This window comes from Halichoerus grypus, chromosome 3, assembly GCF_964656455.1.
Source record: "Halichoerus grypus chromosome 3, mHalGry1.hap1.1, whole genome shotgun sequence".
NCBI classification, from domain to species: Eukaryota; Metazoa; Chordata; class Mammalia; order Carnivora; family Phocidae; genus Halichoerus; species Halichoerus grypus.
In genome coordinates, this window is record NC_135714.1 from 202203799 (window position 1) to 202229739 (window position 25941).

Sequence of the window (25941 nt, forward strand, 5' to 3'; positions counted from 1 at the left end):
TTCATGTGTCAGGAAATACTCTTGATTTTCTCCCCAACCTTTTAATACTGCAAAAACCACTGTCAGCTCACAGACCATAAAAAACAAAGAGGGTGGTAGGCTGGATTTGGCCAACAGGCCATACACAGTTCACTGTGCCTGCTTAGGACCACGTAATTCTAAGCCATTTTATCTCAGCAAGAACAATATAACTGATTTATGTGTTAGAAGTGTCACACTTGCTAATGTACCAAGGGTGAAATAAAAGGGAGACAGGCAGGAGGCTACTGAATAATGTGGCAAGATGACAGATGATAGTTGTCTGTCTATTCTGAGATACAATCAATAGGCCATCTTAATGGATTGCATAAGATGAGGGAGCTGTTTGATTTTGATTCTTTCCCCACAACCTTCCATAAAAAGACAACTTTAAAAAAATGCAAATAATGGACACACATGACGTATGCTTTTACCAAAACTTCAAATGACATATAAGTAGGAAAATAACCCAAGTCTGAATATAGCTGCAAGTCTGTGGATGCAGAAAGTGGGGAAGAAGTCTTACGACTCCACAAAGAGAGTGGAGGGGCCTGGAGCTTCAGAAGAAGCTCATGTAAAGTAACTCTGGAAAAGAGGAAGTTGGCACTAAATGCTGAAATACAGAACAGGAGTGGTTCACAGCACCTGTTACAGGGAAGAGGCCCAGAAGTGACAGGCTCTGAAAAAATGTTAACTCTGAGGGATAATCAGTAGAGTACCACTCTACTGAGGAGTGGTAACCCTGGGACAAACAGCAGTAGAGGAACCAAGGGGAAAATATTCAAGGAACTATGCAGAGAGCAGAACTGACATAGGACAGCGCTCAGAAATTAGGAACCCTGTGTATAAAACGAATGGGTACAGAACAAAGCAGACCACATCCATTAAAACGCTGTTTGGAAAAGAAAATGCAAATCAAACCATTTCAGCTAATGAAAATACACCTGCTATGAAAAATAAAAACAAAGCTGAACAAGGTAACATGACTATCATATCTGAATCAAATACGGTCAAACAAGTATTTGGGAAACTATATCCATCCACCCATCCATATGTGTGAGATATTTCTTGAATCATAAATATGAAAACTAAAAACAACTAAATAGGAAGACACTAAACAAGAATTGATTAAACTCAGCAAATAAAAGGAGGAAAGATAAAATCATGTCAGAGATGAAGACTTAATTATAACATGCCAAAGAACAAACAGATTCAAATGAAAAGTCAATTAAAAAAATACTGAAGAAAAACAGCGGGCAGGAGGGAGAAGGGGGATAAAGATAACATCCAGATAGAAGTAAAAAGATTCAGAGTCAAAATGGTTGAAATTAAAGGCAGGTAAAGGAGGCCCAACATACATATAATTGAAGCCCTTGAAGAAGACAAACAAAACAGTAAAACAGAGTAATATTTAAAACTATAAGAAAATTTTCCAGAGATAGGAAGACCTGAATCTCTTGAAAAGGCCAACCTAGAACTGGAATCAACAACTGGATCAATTTAAGACAGAAGAAAACAACTAGATTTTAAAGGGGGAAAAAAAAATCCTGGAAGAAAGATCAGATAATATACAAAGGGAAAAGAATTAAACTAGCTTCAGATGCAAAAAAACCACCACCAAACCAGGTTCCACTTGTGTTTAGTCGTTAAACCCAAATCTCCTGCAAATGCACTATAAGTCATACATACGCTCTGAAATTTTTTAAAAAGGCTTTGGAAACAAACAAAAGGCGTATTTTAAAAGGAAGCAAACAATCTGTGGCTTTGCCACATTTTCTGGGTCTTTACCCTGAGGTAACTCAGTGACAGGGTCTGTGGGAGCGGTGGTGATGGGCAGTTCAACCTCCAACAGAAGGACTTGCTGTCTTTCTGGCCAAAGGAACTAGGGGAAGGAGCCCCGGCAAGTAGGGCCACAGGGGAATGAGGCAAGGACCCAGGAAACAAGCCAGGGAACAGGAACCTCAGGTTCTGAGCCTAAAAGCCCATATCCCTGGCTGACCCCTGACCTACATGTGCATGAGGCAAACTGACATCAGCCTTCAACCAAGGCTTGAAGAACTGAATGAATCTAAGCAAATGTTCACCACAGGTCTTAAAATGACAAGTCTGCATTTTAAAGCTAAACAAGTTAACTGCTTGCTAAAATAAAATCAACACTCTTCAGAGCAATATAAAAGAATGAAGTGTCTATCTAATATTTACAGTGTCCAAAACAAAACCCTAAGTTAAAAGGTCACATTAAGAGCCAGAAAATGTGACACATTCCTAAGAAAAAACAATCAACAGATGCCAACCCTGAAATGCTGGAATTATCAGACAAGGGGATTAAAGGATCTACTATTACTGTACTGTGCAAGAGAATGGAAAACACACAGGTAAGGAAAGACAGGAAAAGCAAAGGCAGAAATCTCAGCTAAAAAACAAAACACACATAAAAGAACCAGGTAGAAATATTAGAGCTGAAAAATACATGAACTAAATTTACCAAATGGACTAAATGACAGAATGGAGTTGTTGGAGAACAGAGTCAATGAACCTGAAGGAGGATCAACGTGAAGAAAAAAGACAATTGAAAAATAATGATCAGAAACCAGGGCATGGGGGTAAGTGGGGACATTTCAAAGACTGTATCACACAGCAGGCGTCTGCAGACTACGGGCCACAGGCCACCCGGGCTCACCACCTGGTTTTAAAATAAACTTTTAAACACAGCCACCCCTGTTTGTTTGCTGCTTCTTTAGGGCTCCTTTCACACTACAACAATCAAGTAGTTAAATAAAGACCACAGGGCCCACAAAGCCTAAAATAAAGGCATTCCTCATCTTATTGTACTTTGCATTATTGTGCTTCCCAGATACCACGTGCTTTGCAAACTAGAAGATTTGTGGAAACCCCACACAGAGCAAGTCTATCAGTGCTATTTTCCCAACTATATCTGTTTACTTCATGTCTCATTTTGGTAAAACTCCGAATATTTCAAACATTTTCATTATTATATTTTTATGGTGATCTGGGATCAGTGATCTTTAATGTTACTATTGTAATTACTTTGGGGCTCCAGGAACCACACCCACGTAAGACCACTAACTTGATAAATGTGTATGCTCTGATTGCTCCACCAACCAGCATTTCCCGCATCTCTCTCCTTCTCCTCTGGCCTCCCTATTCCCTGAGACACAGCAATATTGAAATTAGGCCAATTAATAACCCTACAATGGCCTCTAAATGGCAAGTGAAAGGAAGAGTCACACATCTCTCACTTTAAATCAAATGCTAGAAACGAGAAATGATTAAACTTAGTGAGGAAGTCATTGTCAAAAGCCAGAATAGACCAAAAACTACACCAGACAGCCAAGCTGTGAATGCAGAGGAAAAGTTCCTGAAGGAAATTAAAAGGGCTACTCCAGTGAACACACGAATGACAGGGAAGGGAAATAGCCTTATCACCAATATGGAGAAAGTTTGGGTGGTCTGGAGAGAATATCAAACCAGCCACACATTCTCTTAAACCAAAGCCTAATCCAGAACAAGACCAGAACTCTCTTATTTCTACAAAGGCTGAGTGAGGTAAAGAAGCTGCGGAACAAACAGCTGAAGCTAGCACAGGTTGGTTAGTGGGTTTAAGGAAAGAAGGCGTCTCCATAACATGAAAGGACAAGGTGAAGCAGCAGGTGCTGACGGAGAAGCTGCAGCAAGTCATCCAGAACATCTAGCTCAGAGAATTCAGGAAGGTGGCTACACTCAACAACATATTTTCAGTAGAAAAAATAGCCTTCTGTTGGAAGAAGATGCCATCTAGGACTCTCGTAGCCAGAGAGAAGTCAATGCCTGGCTTCAAAGCTTCAAAGGACAGCCTGACTCTCTTGTGAGGGGCTAATGCAGCTGGTGACTCTAAGTGGAAGCCAATGCCCATGAACCATTCTGAAAATCCTAGGGCCCTTCAGAATCATGCTTAATCTGCTCTGCCTGTACCCTGTAAATGGAACAACACAGCCTGGATGACAACACAACCATCTACAACATGGTTTACTGAATATTGTAAACCCACTGTTGAGATCAAATGCTCAGAGAAAAAGATTCCTTTCAGAATATTGCTGCTCACTGACAACGCACCTGGTCACCCAAGAGTTCTGATGGAGACGGACAATGAGATTAATGTGGTTTTCAGGCCTGTTAATGCAGCATCCGTACTGTAGCCCATGATCAAGGAATCATTTCAACTTTAAAGTCTTATTATTAAAGAAATGCATTTCATAGGGATATAGCTGCCATAAATGGTGATTCCTCTCATGGATCTGGGCAAAGTAAATTGAAAACCTTCCAGAAAGGATTCACCATTCTAGATGCCATGAAGAACATTTGTGATTCATGGGAAAGGGTCAAAATATCAATACAAATGGGAGTTTGGAAGAAGTGGACTCCAGCCCCCATGGATGACTTTAAGGGTTCAAGATTTCATGGAGGAAGTAACCACAGATGGGGTGGAAGGAGCCAGAGAATGAGAATCAGAAGTGGAGCCTGACGATGGCACTGCACTGCTGTGCTCTCAGGATCAAACTTGAACAGATGAGGAGTTGCTTCTTGTGGATGAGCAAAGAAAGTGGTTTCTTGGGATGGAATCCATTCCTGGTGAAGATGCTTTGAAGACTGTTGAAATGACAACAAAGGATTTAGATCATTACATAAACTGAGTTGATAAAGCAGCAGCAGGGTTTGAGAAGGCTGACTCCAACGTGAAAGAAGTTCTATGGGGGGTAAAATGCTATCAAACAGTATTGCATGCTACAGAGAAATTGTGAAAGGAAGAGTCAATCAATGTGGCAAACTTCAGTGTTCTTATTTTAAGAAATTGCCACAGCCATCCCAATTTAAGCAACCACCATGCTGATTAGCCAGCAACCACCAACACTGAAGCAAGACCCTCCAGTAGCAAAAAGATTATGACTAGTTGAAAGCTCAGATGATGATTAGCATCTTATCAATATTCTTCAAATTAAGGTATGTACATTTTTTAAACATAATGTTATTGCACATTAAAAGACTACAGTACAAATGTAACTTTTATATGCACTAGAAAACCAAAAACTTCATTTTACTCACTTTATTATGATATTTGCTTTATTGTAGAAGTCTCAAGCTAAACCCAAAATATGTCCAAGGTATGCTCGTATTTACTATCTGTTCTTTTACAGAAAAACTTTGCCAATCCCTATTATGCAGCTAATTAGAGAAACCAGAAAAAGAAGAAATGGGACAGAAAAGATATCTGAAGAAATAATGGCCAAAAACTAATTACATTTTTAGAAAAAAATATATATATAAGCTTGCCCATTCAAGCTCAGTGAAATCTACACAAAATCAATTAAAAAAAACACCATACCTAGACGCTTAAGTTAAACTTCTGAAAACCAAAGACACGAAAAACTGGAAAGAAGTCAGAGAAAAAAGACACACTACTTACAACAGAGAAATGATTTGAATGACTACAGAGTTCTCAAGAGATACCAGAGGACAGAAGACTACCGGAAAAACTTTCAGGCAGTTGGAAAGAAAAGAATAAATAAATAAACACTGTCAAATTAGAATTGCATATCCATGGAAAATACCATTCACAAATAATGATGGAATAAGGACATTTCCAGACAAAAACTAAGTTCCATGCTCAGCAGGGAGTTTTTTGAGATTCTCTCTCTCTCCCTCTGTCCCTCCCCACTCCATGCACTCACACTCTCTGAAATAAATAAATCTAAAAAAAAAAAAAAAAAAATAGAACACTTAAAAAGCAGTACAAACCAGCTAGATCTAACAGATATCTATAGATAGAACATCCCATCCACACAATAGAACACACATTCTTCTCGAGTGCACATGCAGTATTCTCCTGGACAGACCAAATGTTGTGGCATAAAACAAGTCTCAATTACCTCAAAATGACTGAAATAATATAAAATACGTTCTCTGATTACAGTGGAATGAAACAAGGTTATCAAAAACAGAATGAAGTTTGGAAAACTCACAAATATGTAGAATTCAAATAAGAACCTCCTAAATAACTAATGGGTCAAAAAAAAAATCACAAGAGAAAATAGAAAATACTCTGAAATAAATGAAAACAAAAACACAACATACCACATTTTATGAGATGCAGCTAAAGCACTACTTAGAAGTAAATTTATCACTGTGAACCCTTATATTAAAAAATAGAAAATTTTCAAATCAAGAATATAAACTTCCACCTAAGGATATCAGAGAAAGAGCAAACTAAACCCAAAGCAAGCAGAAGGAAATCATGAAGATTATAGAGTGAAAATAAAATAAAGAATAGAAAAAAAACAGAGAAAAATCAACAAGACCAAAAGTAGGTTTCTTGAAAAGATCTTTTGAACGAATCTTTTTAGTTAGACTGATAAAGACAAAAAGAGATTACTAAAATCAGAAATGAATTACTATTACTACTGAGCTTATAAAAATAAAAAGGATTATTCACAAAAATACTAGAAACAAGCGTATACCAACAAATTAGATAACCTAGGTGAAATGAACAAGCCCTAGAAAGTCAGAAACTACTCAAACTGACTCAAGAAAAAGTATAAAATTGAAAAAACCTATAGCAAGAGACTGAATTAGTAATCAAAACCTTTCCACAAAAGCAAGCCCAAGCCCAGATGGGTTCCTGGTGAATTCTACAAAATGCTTGAAGAATTAACACCCATCCTTAGAAACTCTTCAAAAAACAGAAGAATAGGGGAGCCCAGGTGGCTCAATTGTTTAAGTGTCCAACTCTTGGTTTCAGCTCAGATCATGATCTCAGGGTCCTGGGATAAAGCCCCACATGAGGCTCCGCACTGAGCGTGGAGCCTACTTAAGATTCTCTTTCTCACCATAAGAGACTCTTAATCTCAGGAAACTGAGGGTTGCCGGAGTCGGGGGCTGGTGGGAGGGATGGGGTGGCTGGGTGATGGACAGTGGGGAGGGTATGTGCTATGGTGAGCGCTGTGAAGTGTGTAAGACTGTTGAATCACAGACCTGTACCCCTGAAACAAATAATACCTTATATGTTAATAAAAATAATTTAAAAAAAAGATTCTCTTTCTCCCTCTCCCTCAGCCCCTTCCTCCCACTTGAGAACAAGCACACCCAAGTGCTCTCTCTAAAACAAAACAAAACAAAAAAACAGAAGAACATGCAAGATCCCAACTCATTCTATGATGCCAGTATTGCCCTGATGCCAAAACCAGAAAAAGTTATCACAAGAAAACTATAGACTAATATCCCCTATGAATACAAATGCAAAAATAAAAATAAAAAATGAAAACAGGGTACTAGCAAACTGACCCAGTAATTTAGGGGGGGAAAAAAAGTATACAGCATGACCAAGCAAGATTTATCCCAGGAATGCAAGTTTGGTTCACTATATGAAACCCATCAATCTAATACAAGACATTAATAGAATAAAAGACAAAAAACAAATGAATATCTCAATAGATGCAGAAAAAGCACTTGACAAAATCCAACATCTTTCAATGATAAAAACAAACAAACCCAAACAAATAAAAAACTAGGAAAGGAAGGAAACTTTCCTCAACCCAATAAAGGGCATCTACAGCTAAATCCACAGCTAACATCATACTTAATAGTGAAATACAGAAAGCTTATCTCCTAAGATTATGAAAAAGACAAGGATCTCCATTCTTACCTCTCTATTCAACACTGTGCTGCAGGTTGTAGTCAGGACAATTAGGCAAGAAAAAGAAATAAAAGGCATTCAGACTAGAAAGGAAGAGTACAACTATATATGCAGATTACCCAACATTGTATATAGAAAAATCCTACAGAAATCACAAAAACACGTAGAGCTAATAAACAAGTACAACAAACTTGCAGGATATAAGATCAATATAGAAAAATCAGTTGTATTTCTATACGTTAACAACTGAACAATCTAAAAATGAAATTAAGAAAACAATTCCATTTATAATAGCATCAAAAAACCAAAAAAATTAGGAATAAATTTAACCTAACAGATATAAGACTTGTACACTGAAAACTACCAAATATCACTGAAAGAAATTAAAGACCTAAAAAAATTAAAACCCATCCAATCAATGGTCATGGATTGGAATATTAAATATTGTTATAACACTTCCTTAATTATACACTCAACACAATCTGTATCACATCTCAGCTTTTTTTTTTTTTAAGAAACTGACAAGCTAATCCTAAAATTCATATAGAAATGGAAGGGAGCCAGAAGAGTCAAACAATCTTGAAAAAGAATAACAAAATTGAAGGACTCACACTTCTCAATTTTAAAACTTAACTACAGAGCACCTGTGTGGCTCAGTCGGTTAAGTGTCTGACTCTTGGTTTCGGCTCAGGTCATGATCTCAGGGTCACGAGACTGAGCCCCATATTGGACTCCCCACTCAGTGCTAGTTTGCCTGGGGCTCTCCTTCTCCCTCTGCCCCTCCCCTCCCTGCCACACGCACGTGTGCTCTCTAAAATAAATAAATAAATCCTTAAGAAAAAAATTAATTACAAAGCTACAGTGATCAAGACTGTGTAGCACTGGCATAACAATAAACCTACAGGTCAGTGAAATAGAACTGAGAATCCAGAAATAAACCCATGTGTCTATGGTCAACTGATTTTCAACAAGAGTACTAAAACAATTTAATGGGGAAAGAACAGTCTCTCCAAAAATGGTGCTGGGACACCTGGATAATCACATGCAAAAGAGTGACTGTGAAACCCTACCTCATCACGCCATGTACAAAAATTAACTAAAAAAAAAAAAACAACAACAAAAAAACCCCACAGATTTAAATGTAAAAATAAAACTATTTAGCTCTTAGAAGAAAGCAAAGGTGTAAATCTTCACGCCCTGGGATTAGGCAATGATTTCTTGGATGTGACATTTAAAGCACAAGCAACAAAAGAAAAAATAAATACACTGGACTTAATCCAAATTAAAAACTTTTGTGCTTCAAAGGATACTACCAAAAAAAGTGAAAAGACAATTCACAGAAAGGGAGAAAATGTTTCCAAATAATATGTAAGAATCTTATATCTAGAATATATGAAGAATTCTTACAACTCAACAATAAAAAGAAAAATAACCCAACATTTTAAACTGGGCAAAGTACTTGAATAGACATTTCTCAAAAGAAGAGACAAATAGCCAATAAAACCACGAAAAGCTGCTCAACATCATTAATTAGGTAAACACAAAACTATAGTAAGATACCACTACACATTCAGTATGATGGCTATAATCATAAGGAGGAATAATAATCCTCAAACACTGCTACTGGGAGATGTAAAATGGTGCAGCCAATTTGAAAAACGGTCTGGCATTTTCTTTAAAAGCTAAAACATACAGTTTCCATATGACAGCAATTCCACCCTTACACGTATACAGCTGAGCCTTGAACAACATGGGTTTGAATTGCATGGGTCCCCTGACACTCGGTATTTCTATAGTACAGAACTGTCACCTTATTTTCTTTTCCTTATGATTTTCTTAATAACAGTTCTTTGCTCTAGTTTACTTTGTTGTAAAAATATAGCATATAATACATATAACATACAAAATGTGTGCTAATTGTTTATGATATTGGTAAGGCTTCCAGCCAACAGTAGGCTCTTAGTAGCTAAATTCTGGGAGAGTCAAGTCACATGTGGATCTTCAACAGCGTAAGAGTCAGCAGCACAGCCCACACCTTGTTCAAAGGTGAACTACATATTTACTTTACATGACTCAGCAATTCCTATATATTATATATATATGCATATATCCAAGAGAATTAGAAATATACAGTCACACAAAAACTTGCACACAGATGTTCAGAGCAGTATTACTCATGACAGCCAAAAAAAAAAAAAAACAACAACTGGAATGTCCAACAACTGATCAACAGATAAACAAAATGTGGTATATCCATACAAGGGAGTATTATTCACCCACTCAAATGAAGGACTGATACAAGCTACAACATGAGGGAACTTTCAAACCAATAGTCTAAGTGAAAAAAGCCCAATATAAAAGGCCACATATTGTAGGACTTCATTTATGTGAAATATTCACAATAGGCAAATTCAGAGATACAAAAAGTAGATTTGTGGTTCTCAGGTGCAGTGACTGCTAATGGCTACAGAACTTCTTTTTGTTTTTTGTTTGTTTGCTTGTTTTTTTATATTTATTTATTTGAGAGAGAATGAGATAGAGGGAGACAGCATGAGAGGGGGGAGGGTCAGAGGGAGAAGCAGGCTCCCTGCTGAGCAGGGAGCCCGATGCGGGACTCGATCCAGGGACTCCAGGATCATGACCTGAGCCGAAGGCAGTGGCTTTAACCAACTGAGCCACCCAGGCGCCCCCAGAACTTCTTTTTGGAGTGATGAAAATATTAAATTAGATAGTAGTGATGGTTACAAATCTCTACGAACAGATTAAAAACTACTGAAATGTACTCTAAAAGGCTGAGTTTTATGATATGTGAATATTATCTTAATTTTAAAAAAATAACAAAAGAAGAAATCTAAATGTATTATTCACTTTGAAAGGAAACACTTAAACTCAGATCTTTAAGAATTAAGAGTAACAGAAATAGTAAACATGGATAAATGAGACACTATTTTTTCTTAATTTACTTAAAACTTAAAATCATAACATACTATATACATCCATACATAGTAATCAAAGGTTTAAATCTCTTTCTACATTCTTATGGAAAACACACCCATTTCTATCTTATAATAATTAGAACTCCTTCTGGTCTTGCTCCTGCCCTGTTCCCTTATCTATAATCTGATAGTGGCCACTTCAGGACTGTCTTGAGCTAAAGACACATATGATAAATACCTCTGGAGAATGGTATGTTTTAGAAACCTAGAGTAAATTCATATGAAAGCAGCAAAGCAATATAGAGGCATAGACCCTGATAATGATGTATGAAACTGCTCTAAAAGAAGAAAGTCCAGGGCGCCTGGGTGACTCAGTCAGATGAGCATCTCTTGGTTTTGGCTCAGGTCATGATCTCAGAGTCATGAGATGGAGCCCCGCATTGGGCTCTGAGCTCAGTGAGGAGTGTGCTTGAGGATTCTCTTTCCCTCTCCCTCCCCGTTAGTGCATGCCCACGCTCGCTCTCACTTTCTCGCTCTCAAATAAATAAATAAATAATAAATCTTTAAAAGAATAAAGTCCATTAATTTAAAAAAAAAAACACTTAATAACAAGGCTTGGCCATTCAACCCTATGTGAGGAACTCTGACTTTTTAAAGTAACTTTCTCCACGGCAATGTTGCACAATACAGGAGGCTCCTGGAGGTGTGGTCACTATGGTCCTGACCATTCCACCATGGCATTTTACTTGCCCCCTCCACTAAGTTATAAATTCTTTGAGGTGCTGTGTCTGTCATATTTGTTCTAGTTTCTCTGGAGCACCTCGTATGTACTTGTTACTTTCAAACCAAGAACTACTTCCAGGTTAACTGGAAGGACAGGGGTCCTGTGAAGAGTAGCTACCACGGATTCCATTTTCTCAGCATACTCTCCATGATCTACATTTCAAGCATCACACTCTCCAACCATATCCCCCTGTCCTCCCAAACACATCCTGTACATCCCCAACAATTCCTCAATCCAACTAAGATTTATGGTCTGTTCATCAAACAACACTTCCTCCATCCTTTGCTCCCTTCACAACCCCCCATCCCCAGTCAAGCTTGGAGTCCACAGTCCATCATTATCCCTGCCTCCCATATCCCTCCAACCGCCTTTATGGTGGTTGCCTGGCAAAATCCAACCCTGGTTAAATCCAACACTCCGCCTCCTTCTTGCTTGTGGGTTGCTGGATAAACAATTGTCCTGTTACTCGGGGCCTCATGTTCAACTTATCACCATCCTCAAGTGAACCGTTAGTCACGCTCTGATCCACCCACCCTCTCAAGTTTCTAGACAATTATTTCATGTGTTTGTGTTCTCTTCAAACCTCCAAAGCCTCTCATTCTCAGGTCACAACCTCGTTCCCTCTCACTGAGAAAGCGGCATCAGGAAATAATTTCCCTAAGACCTGAAGGCACATCTACTCACTTAGCAGCAACTGTCCCCTATACTCTGCATTCCCTCCCATCCTTGATCCCATATAACCCAGCCTATATAAACTATAGGATACATAAGATTAACCTATATATAACCTATATAACCTATATAACCCATCGGCTTGTGTGTTAGAGTCTATTCCCTCATCCCCCTTAATAACCCACTAGCATGAGTTAATGTTTCCTCTTGCCCCTGCATTAGCAAAATTTCCCTCTACTGGATCAGTTCTGTCAGCATACAGAGATGCTGTCATTTCTCCCATCTTAAACAACCTTTTCCACTCCACACCCCCCTCAGGTACTGTCCCAGCTCTCTGTTCCCCACTGCAGTAGTCTCCATGCACTATTTCCCAACTTCTACTTGAACAAGTCTTGCTCCCACAAATCTGCTAAAACTGCTAGTCGAGATCCTAGAGACACCACCTTGCTAATTCCAGTGGTAACCTCTTAGACCTACCTTTATTCAACCTGTTTGCCACAGCTGATCATTATCCCCTCCTTGAAGGCTTTCTTCACCTGACTTCTAGAATCCCATCCTCACTGGTTTCCCCCTCAACACAAACACTAGAGTGCTCAACCTTGGAACCACCTCCTTTCCCTATCTATACTTACCAAGAGGTCACATCCAGATTTACAGCTTAAAATAACATCTGTATAAGGAAGACTCCCACATGTTTATCTTCAATCTCTCCAAGGAGCTCATCACTCATATATCCAACTGCCTACCTGACACCTCCACATGGGTGCTTAATAAATACCCCAAATTCAGCACATCCAAAAGGAACTCATGATCTCCCTTCCAAACCTGGTCCTTCTGAAGCCTTCCCAATCTTGGAAAACGGCAAACCCATCTTTCTGGTTCCTCAGGCCAACACTTCACAGTCATTCTTGATTTTTCCCCTTCTCTACAAACTCATATCCAAAGCTTTAGGAGATCTAGTCTGGCACTACCTTCAAAAATACATCCTGAATCTGACCATTCTTCATGACCACGTTACCACCACCCTAGTGCAAGCAACCTCTCCAGGCTGGATCATTCAGCAGCCTCCAACCACTCTCCTGCCTCTTCCTTCGCCCCTTTTCCCACATACATCTCTTCTGAATCACACTCCACAAAGCCCCACGTCATCTGATTCCCCACTACCCGTCTCTGGCCTCAATCTCCCCCAACGTTTCCCCTTGACCACACCAGTTATGGGCTCAATTATGCCCCCCACAATATTCACATGAAGTCTTAATCCCAAGTAGGAATGTGACCGTAGCGTTCACTCTTGAACAACGTGGGCTCTAGGGGAGCCCCCACATTGTGCAATCAAAAATCCACATGTAACTTTTGACTCCCCCAAAACTTAACGACTAATAGCCTACTGCTGACCAGAGAAGCCTTTCAGATAACAAGCAATTAACACATATTTTGTAATGTTTTATGTATTATATACCTTATTCTTAAAATTATTTCTTCTTAATTTTTTCAGTATTTCAAGCTTGTGCAGTTTACCTGTGAGTTTTTTCAAATTGTCACAAATCTCCAAAAAATTTTCCAATGTTCTTATTGAAAAACAATCCATATATAAGTGGATCTCCACAGTTCAAATCCTTTTTTTTTTCGAGTGTCAACTATATTTGGCAATCTGGCCTTGAAAGAGATAATTAAGGTTAAATGAGGCCATTAGGGTGGGCCCTCAGCCAATACAACTGGTGTCCTTACAATAAGAGATTAGGACACCAACACACACAGAGACCAGGTGAAGGCCCGGAAAGGACAGCCATCTGTCAGCCAAGGAGACAGGCCTCAGAAGAACAAACCTGGCCAACACTTTGATGGCGGACTTCTGGCCTCCAGAACTGGGAGAAATTAATGTCTGTTGTTTAAGCCACCTTGCCTGCGGTACTTTAGCTGTGGCAGCCGAGCAGATATTATCTGCTTCATCACATTCACCTCCTTGTGCTTTCCTGAATACACCAGGCATACATGTCTCAGGGCCTGTGCGGTCATCTTCCCTCTAGGCAGGGTTAAGGATTATACCAGGTCCTTCTTCAGCTGCTAAAACCAAGGCCTGAGGATTAAATGACTTGCCCAAATAAGAGGTAGAGAAAAGACAAAATCACATTTTATCTGGTCTGTGATGTATGAGAAATATCTCCACACTCAATCAATACTAGATACTTAAAGAGAAAAAAAAAAGAAACCACGTACTTTTCGACCCAGAGCACTGAAACGAGCTTCACACCTCTCTTCTGTGCTTTGTCCCAAGTGCTCTGGTATCCATCCTTGAACACAACATGAGTCACTTGTTTATTAAAAGTTTTTGAAACCTGTAGACAAAAGGCAGAAAACAAAATGTAAATTATCATTTCTGAACAATTTCATAAGTAAAATTGATCAAAAAGGATACTTTATTCAGTATTTGACAAAAGGAAAACATCTAAAACCCCTACCCCAGCAAGTCCATTTCTCATAATCTGTCACAGAGAACTACGCTAACAAATGGATAATGCCACTTAGAAAACCTATCTGCTCCAGTTAGGATGGTGTGTTATACACGTGTTTATCTCTGCTCCCTCTCAAAAAATGTGACGTAGAGAGTTAGAGCTCTACAAGGATAAAAAGGAGAGGGAATGTGGACAGGAGCCAGCAATGCATTTTTAGTAGAGGAGAGAATGGGAGCTAAGTCAATTAGTTAAGGACATTTAAGACAACCTTCTACATCAGACATAAAATAAAATTCACAGGAAACAGACAATACAGGGAATACTTATGTAATTAAAATTAAAAACATTTAATGTATTTGGAAGAAAATAACATTCATTTAAATCTTCAGAAGACACTGTATTCATGAAAGATATCTAAGATGGGGAGGTTTTTTGTTTTTTTTTAAAGGATCAGAGAACTAAAGAGCTCTTGGAAATTAAAAATATGATGACATAAGTAAAAAACAGTCTATAGAAATGCTGGACAATAATAAAGTTGAGAAATTCTCCCCATAGGACAAGACAACAGAAAGACAAGGAGATGGATGCAATAGGAGATATAAGATATGAACATCAGCTAAGACCAGGGGAACCAAGAGCTAAGTAATAATAGTTGAAGAAATACAGGAATAGAGAAAATGGAAAAGAAATAGTTCAAGAAAAATTTCTCAAATTAAAGAGCATGTGTTCTAGATCAAAAGGACCCCCCCAAGGGCCCGGCATGAAAATGAAAACAGAACCATATTAAGTATATCATCCTGAAATTTCAGTAGAGCTGGAGTAGAGAAAGATTTGACATTAAAAGAGAGAGTAAGGAAGTGAAGGTGGGGATAAATCACACTCAACAGTGAGACACGACAATGTCATCAGCAATCTGGAAGTCAGAAAACAATGCAGAAGTTCCTTTAGGGAAAAATAATATACACTTGGCATTTTACAATCAGCTAAAATATCAATCAAAGGTAAAGAAAGGTATAATAAAGGCATGTTCAAACTCATGGTGTCAAAAACTTTACCTTTTATATGTAATCTTTCCAGGAATGGAAATGGTCCAATACATCATTCTTTTAACAATACTTAATTTTATCAAAGTAAAAATATGTACACTGTTTGGCAATAAAAAGGTAAACACCAAAAGAAACAGGTAAAACAGATCTGAAAAAGGCTGACTTAGAAAAATAGAATGAGAAATGTAGAACAAAGGATTGCTGGTTTCTCCTTGTTTGTACTATGAACCTCATGGCACTGCACATTTGCCCTTTTAAGCAACATGTACGTATTGCTTTGATAAAATATACATATATATCTCTTTGTCTATCTACCTACCTACCAACCTACCAGAAGACCCTGGAGAACTACTGAGGTAGTGAGGGGTTATTACTGAGCCAAGACTCTAGGTACAGACTGACACAACCAGACAGAGGAATCCAGCATTCAGGGTCATTTTTTCCCTAGGGCTCCTGTCAAATTTAGCAAACAATGGGTAGCACTTCTAAATGCCTCTGAGGACAAGAGGGGCAAAAATTGGACTGCCAGCCTCAGAATGGGAGAAGGGAGTCTGGCAAAACCCTCATATCTTGTATGGGCACCCGAAGGGCAGATCCAGGAGTAAGAGTAAACCATAGTCATAAGTGGCCCTCACAGGTCTGCAGTCCAGTTTTAAATCATCTTCAATCCCGCAACTGGATTAAGATAATCCTGGATTATGAGCACGAAAAACATGACTGAAGCAAATGTGAATCTCCTCTGAAGAAAGAGAATACAATTCCAGGTCTCAAATTAATTCCAAACAATTTTAAATACACACAATACTCAACCAGAAAAAAAAAACAACAAAACATCAAGCTAACCTACAGATGAGACAAGAACATAAACCACTAGATAAAATAAAAAGTAAAAGTAGACCTAGATATTGCAATCTACCCAACAAAGCCTTGGGGAATACAGTTAAAACCCAGTTTAGAGAGAACTGTATAACCTAAAATGCTGTCAGAGTTTAGCTAAGCTACTCCAGCTAAGTACTGCTGTCTTGGCATCCAGTTTTTTGGCCAAGCATTCTGCAGGAGTCTTAAACCAACACCAACTCCTCATACAAACACATACCCTAGATAAAAGCCCCCAGAGCCACACACAAATGTCAGTTCCCCAATGGCCCTTTGAGCAACCATCTCCTCTGCCTTCAAGGTCCTTCCCATTGTGTGCCCCTTAGATAAGGTTCTGGAGCTACCAAAACCTCATTCTTTGGTTTGAATTGATTAATCCATCCCTAGACTAGGAAACTGAAAGCATTCCACCCATGGACCCTAATAAAGACATATGCCTCAGGTCCTCTCATTCTCTCTGGCTGTACTCTGCCCTGACCTCCCCGTGTGGCATCATGCACCTCCTCCAAAACCTGTAATAAACTTCTGTTTCAATTTCTCTATAGTCTGTTGTTTAACTGCTGTTCATCATTCAGCACCCTGTGTTCCACTTAACAAATATGAATTTAACAAAGTCAAAACAAATGCACGTACAAAAAGTAAGAAGGTTAAATGTCAATGCGCTCAACTTGAAAAGCGGGAAAAAGAACAGCTAATTAAAACCAAAGACTGAGTTAGAGGATTACAAAAAAGAGGCCAGAATTAATAAAAAAGAAAATGAGGATCAAGAACACCAAAAGTTGGTTCTTTGGAAAAACTAATAAAATCAATAAAACCCAAGTAAATGTTATAAGGAAAATAAGAGAAAAGGCACAAATAACCAATATCAGTATGAAGGGATCATCTCATAGACTGTGAAGACATTAAAAAATTCAAACAGGATATTATGAATAGCTTTGATCCAATAAATTTGAAAATTTAGATGAAATGAATACATTTCTTAAAAAACCAAAAATACCAACTTTCTAAAAGCACTTATAAGAATAGAAAACATGCATATCCTATAATTTTCAAACAGATGAAAAACTGTAACAAAAAAGTTTTTAAAAAATCTACAAAGAAAACTCAAGGACTAGTTGGCTTCATCAGCAAATTATACCAAATATTTAAGAGAGAAATAATACCAATCCTATACAAACTCGGAATAAAAAAAAGAGTCACAATTCTGCAACTTGTATTACAATACCAGCCTATCTTTAGCACTAAACCGCATAACAGCACTACAGGAACGGAAAATGACGAGCCAGTATCACCCCTTATTGGCAAACTGTCATCAACAAATACATAAAAAGGATAATGCATTCCCACCACCTGAGTTTATTCCAGGACTGCAAAGTTGTTTAACGTTAAAATAAATATTCACTGTTAACAAAGTAAAAGAGAAAAACCTTATGATCATCTCAATTATATGCAGAAAACACAACTGATGACATTAAAAAGTTAATTCATGAAGAAAACTCTTAGCAGATTAGGATCTGAAAGTTGGTAAAAAAAAAAAAAATGCATTAGGCACATGATATCACTTATATGTGTAATCTAAAAAACAAAATGGACTCATAAATAGAGAACTGGTGGGTACCAGAGGGGACAGGAGCGATGGGTAAAATATGTGAAGATTAGAAATGGTACAAACTTCCAGCTTTAAGTCCTAGGGATGAAAAGTACACCATAGGGAATATAGTCAAGGATATTATAACAACTTTGGTGACAGATGAGAACTAGACTTATCCTGGTGATCATTTCACAATGTACATAAATGTGGTATCACTATTTTATAAACCTGAAACTAATACAATATTGTATGCCAACTATATTCCAATTTAAAAACAAAACAAAAAAATTGCATTAGGTGAAAATGCCAAAAGCTTTCCCTTGAGAAGCGGAACCACACAAAGATGCCTGGTAAGTGTGCTCTATTCAACACAGGCCCTCACCAGTGCAGTATGTCCAAAAAAAAGAAATAGAAAGGCTTAGGATTAGAAAATAGAGTAACTGTCCTGTGCACATAATATTCAATTGTGTACATCTTTTTTAAGTCCCCAAAATGCCATATTCCATAAATGAGTTTGCTAAGTCTTCTGGACACAAAGTAGATATGCAAAAATTATTTCTATATACCAGTAACAGTTATAAAAAGGAATTTAAAAAAGACCATCTATAATAGCATGAAAAATGACCAGAGAAAATTGTAAAACATTACTGAAAGAAATTAAAGAAACCAAAATCAACAAAGGCATATAAGTTTATGGGTTGGAAGATTCAATTTTGTAAAAACATCAGTTCTCTTCATATGGATCTATTTTTATCAATCCAATCCCATTCAAAATTTTTAAAAGCTGACAAACTGATTCTAAAATATATTTGGAAATGCAAAAGGCAAAGAACAGCCAGGACACCTTGAAGGAAAAACAAGACTTACGAAGATTCATTATAAAGAGCAATTATGACTGTGGTCTGTCATGAGAACAGATAATGCGGATAATGAAACACACAGTTACCTGACCAATGACAAGCAAAGGCATTAATTACTTCAGAGACTGGTTAAAGGATGGTCTTTTCAATAAATGGTGCTAAGATAAAAGAATATTCACACGGGAAAAAAAATGAAACTATTTCACACCATATATAAAAATCAATTCGACATATACAGTAAATCTAGATGTGAAAGGCAAAATGATAAAGCTTCCAGAAAATAAGAGGAGAAATCTTCGTAATCTTGGTAAAGGCACAGTTTTTGTTTTTTTTTTTTTTAAACAGAACACACACAAAGCTCACCATAAAGAAATAAACCATATTCCAATTATCATCAAGATACCATAAAGATGAAAAGAGAAGCCACAGAGTTAGAAAATCTTGCAATTCATATGGCAAACAATGGGGTCAACCGAAAAATGGAGGGAATGCTTACAAATCAAGAAGAGAAGGAAAAACCCAATGGAAATACGAGCTGGAGTCTTGAACAGGCTCCTCAAAATAAATACATGAAAACATGCAGGAAAATACAATTTCAAACCATGATGATATACCACCAGAAACGCACCAAAGGGCTGAAAGTAAAGACAAAACCAAGTACAAACAAGTCAGGCTCTCATTCACCGGCAGAAATACAAATAGTTTTCTGCAGTGGTCGAATCCGTTAGGAACCATCGTTAATCTTCTCAGATGTGATAATGGTCTTTTTATTATACAGGGAAATTCCTTGTTCTTAGAGGTTACACACTGAACCAATTTAGGGGCAAATTTTATCTGCGACTCCCTTTCAAATAGTTTAGAAAAAAAAACACATACACATGTAAATATACTGTACAGAAGAGATGAAGACAAAGCAAGTATGTTAAGATGTTAACAATTATTGGGTCTCTATGTTCCACTTTTCTATTTGAAAATTTGCTCAATAAAACGTGAAAAGCAAAAAGATCCAAGAGATCGAAGTTCTCAATACTAAGATACAATGGTCTTAACCGCCATTCTGTCAGCTCCCACACTCCACGGCCTTTTTCTCAGCCCCTGTACCTTGTCTTTTAGCCCAAGAAGGTAGCAGGCATCAAAACAAGGAAACACCCTCTGGCTCCCACCTTCCAACAGATCAGAAAAGAAGGGGTCTTCTCAGGTTCACAAGGGCGCCCTACCCCTACATGCTCAACACTCTCCACCCTCGTCTACAGTCTGTTCTGTCCCCCAGGGTAGGGGCTAGCAAGAGCCAGACAAGATTTAGGAGCACCCCCTCTGCCCGTGGCTGAATGTCTCCTTCTGTTTTACAACCTGGGTGCCTCTCTCCCCTCACCCTAAACTCCGGCCCTGCCTTCACCGATCTTCTCACCATATTCATCTCTCCCTTCACCCAGCCTATGTCATCCTCCCCCAAATCCCCCGACATCCGCACAAATGAATACATTTTGTTCACAGTTCAGGTCCCTCTGAGAGCAGCCTGTCTTCACCATCTCCATTCCTCGTACGTATCTCATTCATTCCTGGGCTAACGTCCAATCCTTTTACCCATTTCACTTGTGCTACACTCAATAATAACCTTAGAGTTTTCAAACCTAAAGTACACCTGCCAGTCTCAACTTGTCTGAAGATTCTGCATTGCTTTAAAATTCCGTCTTTGAAGTGCATCCCTCCTCTGACTTCCAGACTTAGTTTTTCAGAATCTCCTGGCATTTCCTCTTTGTCCCTGGGTCCCCTGCTCCCATCACCTGCCCTCCCAATACTTCATAGGCTCCACCTCAGCCCCTTTCATTCTAACAGCCTGAGTCATTCCCACACCAGTGGTCTCACTTGACCCCCTACAATATTACCTATAGCCTTGACTTTCTCAAATTCCAGATCTGTATATCCAAATGTCTGTCAGATATTTTCAATATGCCCCAAATCACAATGTTTCCCTTAAAAACCTTATCCTTTTCCTGTATTTCTCACTTTGGTCAACAGCATCCTGCATCCAATTAACCAGTGGCAGAATCCATGGCTCTAGGCTGGTCTTCTCACATCACCCACAAGACCAACTGTTCTATAAATCCGACTGTTTTAAACTTTTTCACATCACGGTTCACCCCTCCCCCACCGCACTGCTTACCCGCCTTCTTCTTTGTCCTTCATCCCTCCTGTTCTACTTAGTAACTCCCAAAATAAGAAAATACAAGCATTTCTCATTAGGTACAGAGGACTGCCATATGTAGCAGTGGTAAAATGAATTTCTTACCTTTGCCCCCATATCCACAAGTTGGTCTGTAAATGTCTTTGAGTAATTTTCTGTTCCATTCACTGACCAGACTTCAACATAGGCCACCACATCTGAAAATAAACAAGATATTAGCATGAAATATATGTGAAATTCCAGCATCCCTCCCCAAGAAGTTCCATAGATGTTTATCTCACTCTATTTACATTAAAAAGTAAATTCAAAGCTGCTTCTATCAAAGGCCTATTCAAAATAGCATTAGTGCAATTATGGGTCTTAAAACTCCAAACAAAGAACAACTTTATTCATACACACACCAAGGCTCACCTTCTTAACGCTGGAAGCTCTTCCCAAATTCCTAAACTAGGCTTGACTTTTCTAGTGAAGAATATGTTTTGTGTAAAGGACCATACAGCCACTCAACTTCCTGTACCAGGGGACAGACAGTCCCCCACACCCTCAGGGACACCCCACAGAGGCGGTGATGGTACTGGACTCCGGACAGCCCCCTACTCCCCACAGGGACACCCCACAGGGATAGTGGCAGTACTGGACTCAGGGACAGCCCCCCACACCCCACAGGGGCGGTGACAACCCCCACACCCCACAGGGACACTCCACAGGGACAGGGAAGGTACTGGACTCCAGGACAGCCCCCCACACCCCACAGGGGCGGTGACAGTCCCCACACCCACAGGGACACTCCATAGGGACAGGGAAGGTACTGGACTCAGGGACAGCCCCCACACCCCACAGGGACACTCCACAGGGACAGGGAAGGTACTGGACTCCAGGACAGCCCTCCACACCCCACAGGGGCGGTGACAGTCCCCACACCCACAGGGACACTCCATAGGGACAGGGAAGGTACTGGACTCAGGGACAGCCCTCCACACCCCACAGGGACACTCCATAGGGACAGGGAAGGTACTGGACTCGGGGACAGCCCTCCACACCCCACAGGGGCGGTGACAGCCCCCACACCCCACAGGGACACTCCACAGGGACAGGGAAGATACTGGACTCCAGGACAGCCCCCCACACCCCACAGGGGCGGTGACAACCCCCACACCCCACAGGGACACTCCACAGGGACAGGGAAGATACTGGACTCAGGGACAGCCCCCCACACCCCACAGGGGCGGTGACAACCCCCACACCCCACAGGGACAGGGACTGGACTGGACTCGGGGACAGCCCCCCACACCCCACAGGGGCGGTGACAGCCCCCCCACACCCCACAGGGACAGGGACTGGACTGGACTAGGGGACAGCCCCCCCACACCCCACAGGGACAGGGACTGGACTGGACTCGGGGACAACCCCCCACACCCCACAGGGGCGGTGACAGCCCCCCCACGCCCCACAGGGGCGGTGACAGCCCCCCCACGCCCCACAGGGACAGGGACTGGACTGGACTGGACTCGGGGACAACCCCCCACACCCCACAGGGGCGGTGACAGCCCCCCCACGCCCCACAGGGACAGGGACTGGACTGGACTGGACTCGGGGACAACCCCCCACACCCCACAGGGGCGGTGACAGCCCCCCCACGCCCCATAGGGACAGGGACTGGACTGGACTCGGGGACAGCCCCCCACACCCCACAGGGACAGGGACTGGACTGGACTCGGGGACAGCCCCCCCACGCCCCACAGGGACAGGGACTGGACTGGACTGGACTCGGGGACAGCCCTCCACACCCCACAGGCACCGTGACAACACCGCACTCGGGGACAGCCTCCCTCCTCACGGGGCCGGGCTGACTTCCGGAAAGGCCAGGCTCCCCTCCCCACGCGCCTCGCGAGCCCAGTTGACGCGCTCGCCGAGACCTGGGCGCACGCCCTCATGCCCGCCCGCTGCCGCCGACTCAACTCCCAGAGTGCAGGAAGTCCCCTCACCTTTCAAGACCTGGCGCCCTGGGGTCCCGGGAGCCGCCATGAGAGACCGTGAGATGCGCACCCGCCGCACCGCGCCAAACAAGGCGAGCCAGGATTGGGGGAGACTGAGCATGCGCAGGGCTGACGCGCGCCCCTCCCCTCCGGCTCTACGGAAATCCGCTCATCCACGTTTTCTAAACAGCCCAAGGGGGGGGGGATGTTAAGGCCTCTGCTTGCATTAAAGGGGACAGAGGGGCTTTTCCAGCGCCCAGTCTCGGGTTCGCCACCAGTCTGACACTGCTGGCCAGCGTTCTCCTCCGCGAGTCTTTCTGTCCCCTTGGGAATTACGAGGACCAGTGTCCCAAAAAAACCTAGTCAAACTTTCTGTCTCCGTAAGGACACTTAGAAGCTTCCCGGAGCCTCACTTGGCCCACCGGGGAACTGCGGACGGGGAAGGGGCACAGTCGTAGTTCGCAGCGCCTGTGGGACTTGAAAAGTAACTGCTCCGAATCTCCGACCGCGCGGTCACCCTCACCCCGCGAGCACTGCGTCCCCGTGCGCCGCCCTGTCGTCAGCGCGCGGAATTACCGCTCGGAATTCCAGGCCACTACCGTTCCGCGTCCCCGAGAGCGCCTGCGGGAAGGCGGGCGCCCCTGGAGACCCCGGGCCTCAGATCCCGCAGGGAGGAAGGGGGGACCCCGGACCTCAGATCCCCGCTGGGGGACCCCGCCCCGGACCTCAGATCCCCGCTTGGGGGACAGGCGAGAGCTGGGCTTCAGACCCCGCAGGGGACTGTGGAGACCCTGGACCTCAGATCCCGCAGGGGGACGGGGGGTGGGGGGAGCTGGGTCTCAGACTCCGCTGAGAGGACCCTAGACGTCAGATACTGCGGGGGGCGGGGGGCTGTGGGGACCCTGAACCTCAGATCCTGTCGGGGGGGCGACCCCATCAAGATCCCGCAAGGGCCGGGGAAGTTGGGTCTCACACTCCTCTATGGGGACCCCGGGCATCGACCCTGGGCGGGGGCTGCGGGGACGCCGGACCTAGGATCCCGGCTGGGGAGGCCGGGGAACACTAGACGCCTGACTACAGCTGTGGCCGTCCCACTCGAGCTTTGCCGCCCGCAAATCCCGGAGCGGACGAATCCGGGCGGGAGCGGGCGAAGCCGGGCAGGAGCGAGCGAGCCGGGGAGGGAGCTCGAGAGATCCGCGTTGGTAAACAGCTCTGCGGGAGCGCGGCTCATCCTCCGGGGGATTCAAACCTCCCGCCCGCGGAGCCCCGCCCACGCCTGCAGGTCCCGCCCCGGGGCTGCGCTCCAGAGAGTCCTGCGGGGAGCCGCTAGCCGATCCCGGGCTGCGCGCGTTCCCGGGGTTCCTGGAGAGGACGGTTTTAGGGCAGGAAAGGTCCTGCTTGGCTGTTGATAAAAACTGTTTAGTCTCCCTGAAACGCCGATTCAGTTAAAGGATCCATGCCCTGTATTAAAGGATGAACCACCGAATGTATAAAAATGTATAAAAATGATTTTAATACGTTAATAATAGTAAAAATAATAGCTGACATTTGTTGAGCACTTTATTATGGGCTTTAGATGTATTATCAAAGTTAATCTTACCTATGAGTTGAGTGTTATTACAATTTACAAAGCACTTGTGTACATATATGTACTTCCTCCTAGACTCTCGTTAACATTCTGTATTTTTGGAAGTGTTCCTTATATCCTGGAGATCAATAGTGGACTTATTCTCTGCCTCCCCCCGCCCCCCCCACCTCCATTAAAATTTTAAAAACTTTCTCTTTTTCCCTACTTCGGATCTTTTGATGCTCACAAAGGCCCTGCTTGAAAAAGTAAGTAGGGGCAGCACCTGGGTGGCTCAGTCAAGCTTCCGACTCTTGATTTGTGCTCAGGTCATGATCTCAGGGTTGTGAGGTGGAGCCTGCAGCAGCTCAGTGATCAGTGGGAGTCTACTTGAGATTCTTTCTCCCTCTCCTTCTCCTTCTGCCCCCCAGCGCCCCCACCCCCCCCCCCCACCATCAAGTACATGGTTGCATGGGTGTGTGCTCTCTATAAAATATTTTTTTTAATTAAAAAAAAATATATTATCCCATTTATACACATAAATAATCAGGTCCAAGGGACGTACCTGACCAGCCTAAGGTGACATAGCCAGGAACTGGTGGTGTTGGTTGGAACTGGAGACCATACACTTACCGTTTTGTTTTGTTTCGTTTTGTTTTTCACTAAATCCAGTGGCAGGGTATATGTACAAGAATATGGACCACCATCTCCCACACTGTGGTTCTAAAGAATTACCTTGAGCGTATGCAGCCCCCAAACCCCACTTCCTAGACTCAAATCTCTGATCAGTAATTATATCATTATCACAAATTGTTGACCTAACAAACTCTGAAGAAATGGTAACACCCTTTTCTTGGGAGAGTAGGCTTAACTCATTACTGAAGATAAAGCTATTGTCCTCACCAAGTAAGTGATTTAGAATCCAGTAATGACGCAATAACCAATCACCTTTGCCTTGTACAAAAGGTGGTATAAAAGCTCAGTATCTAATAGATTCTAAGCTTTAAGGTCACAAATATTTTCTATTTCCTTTAGAAATGTTATAGTGTTAGGTTTTGTATTTAAGTTTAGGATCTATTTTGAGTTAATTTTTGTATATGGTAGAGATAGGGACCTAAGTTAATTTTTTGCATATAGATATCCAAATGTTCCAGCATCATTTGTTGATAAGCTTTTTTGTCCACTGTATTCACGCCTTTGTATCTTACTCAAAATCAATTGTGCATAGATGTGTGGTTTATTTTTGGACCTCCTATCTGTTTCATTGAGCTATTGGTCTATCTTTATACCAAT

General features: G+C 41.6%; 1 protein-coding gene across 6 annotated transcripts in view; it reads right to left on the reverse strand.

The window, feature by feature from the left end:
* MCPH1 (microcephalin 1) overlaps positions 1 to 23901 on the reverse strand; it is a 251872-nt gene extending 227971 nt beyond the window's left edge. For 2 of the 6 annotated variants that reach the window (XM_036081511.2, XM_036081513.2), the window contains exons 1-3: positions 23094 to 23898; positions 21214 to 21305; positions 14315 to 14433 (exon numbers count right to left, since the gene is read on the reverse strand). In XM_036081511.2, the coding sequence (XP_035937404.1) occupies positions 14315 to 14433; positions 21214 to 21305; positions 23094 to 23205 (323 nt within the window). In that variant the 5' untranslated portion in view covers positions 23206 to 23898. Of the gene's footprint in view, positions 1 to 7714; positions 7734 to 14314; positions 14434 to 21213; positions 21306 to 23093 lie in introns of those variants that run through there. The other 4 variants (XM_036081508.2, XM_078069885.1, XM_078069884.1 and 1 more) reach the window with 4 other exon arrangements.
* Between the last annotated feature and the right edge of the window lie 2040 nt (positions 23902 to 25941).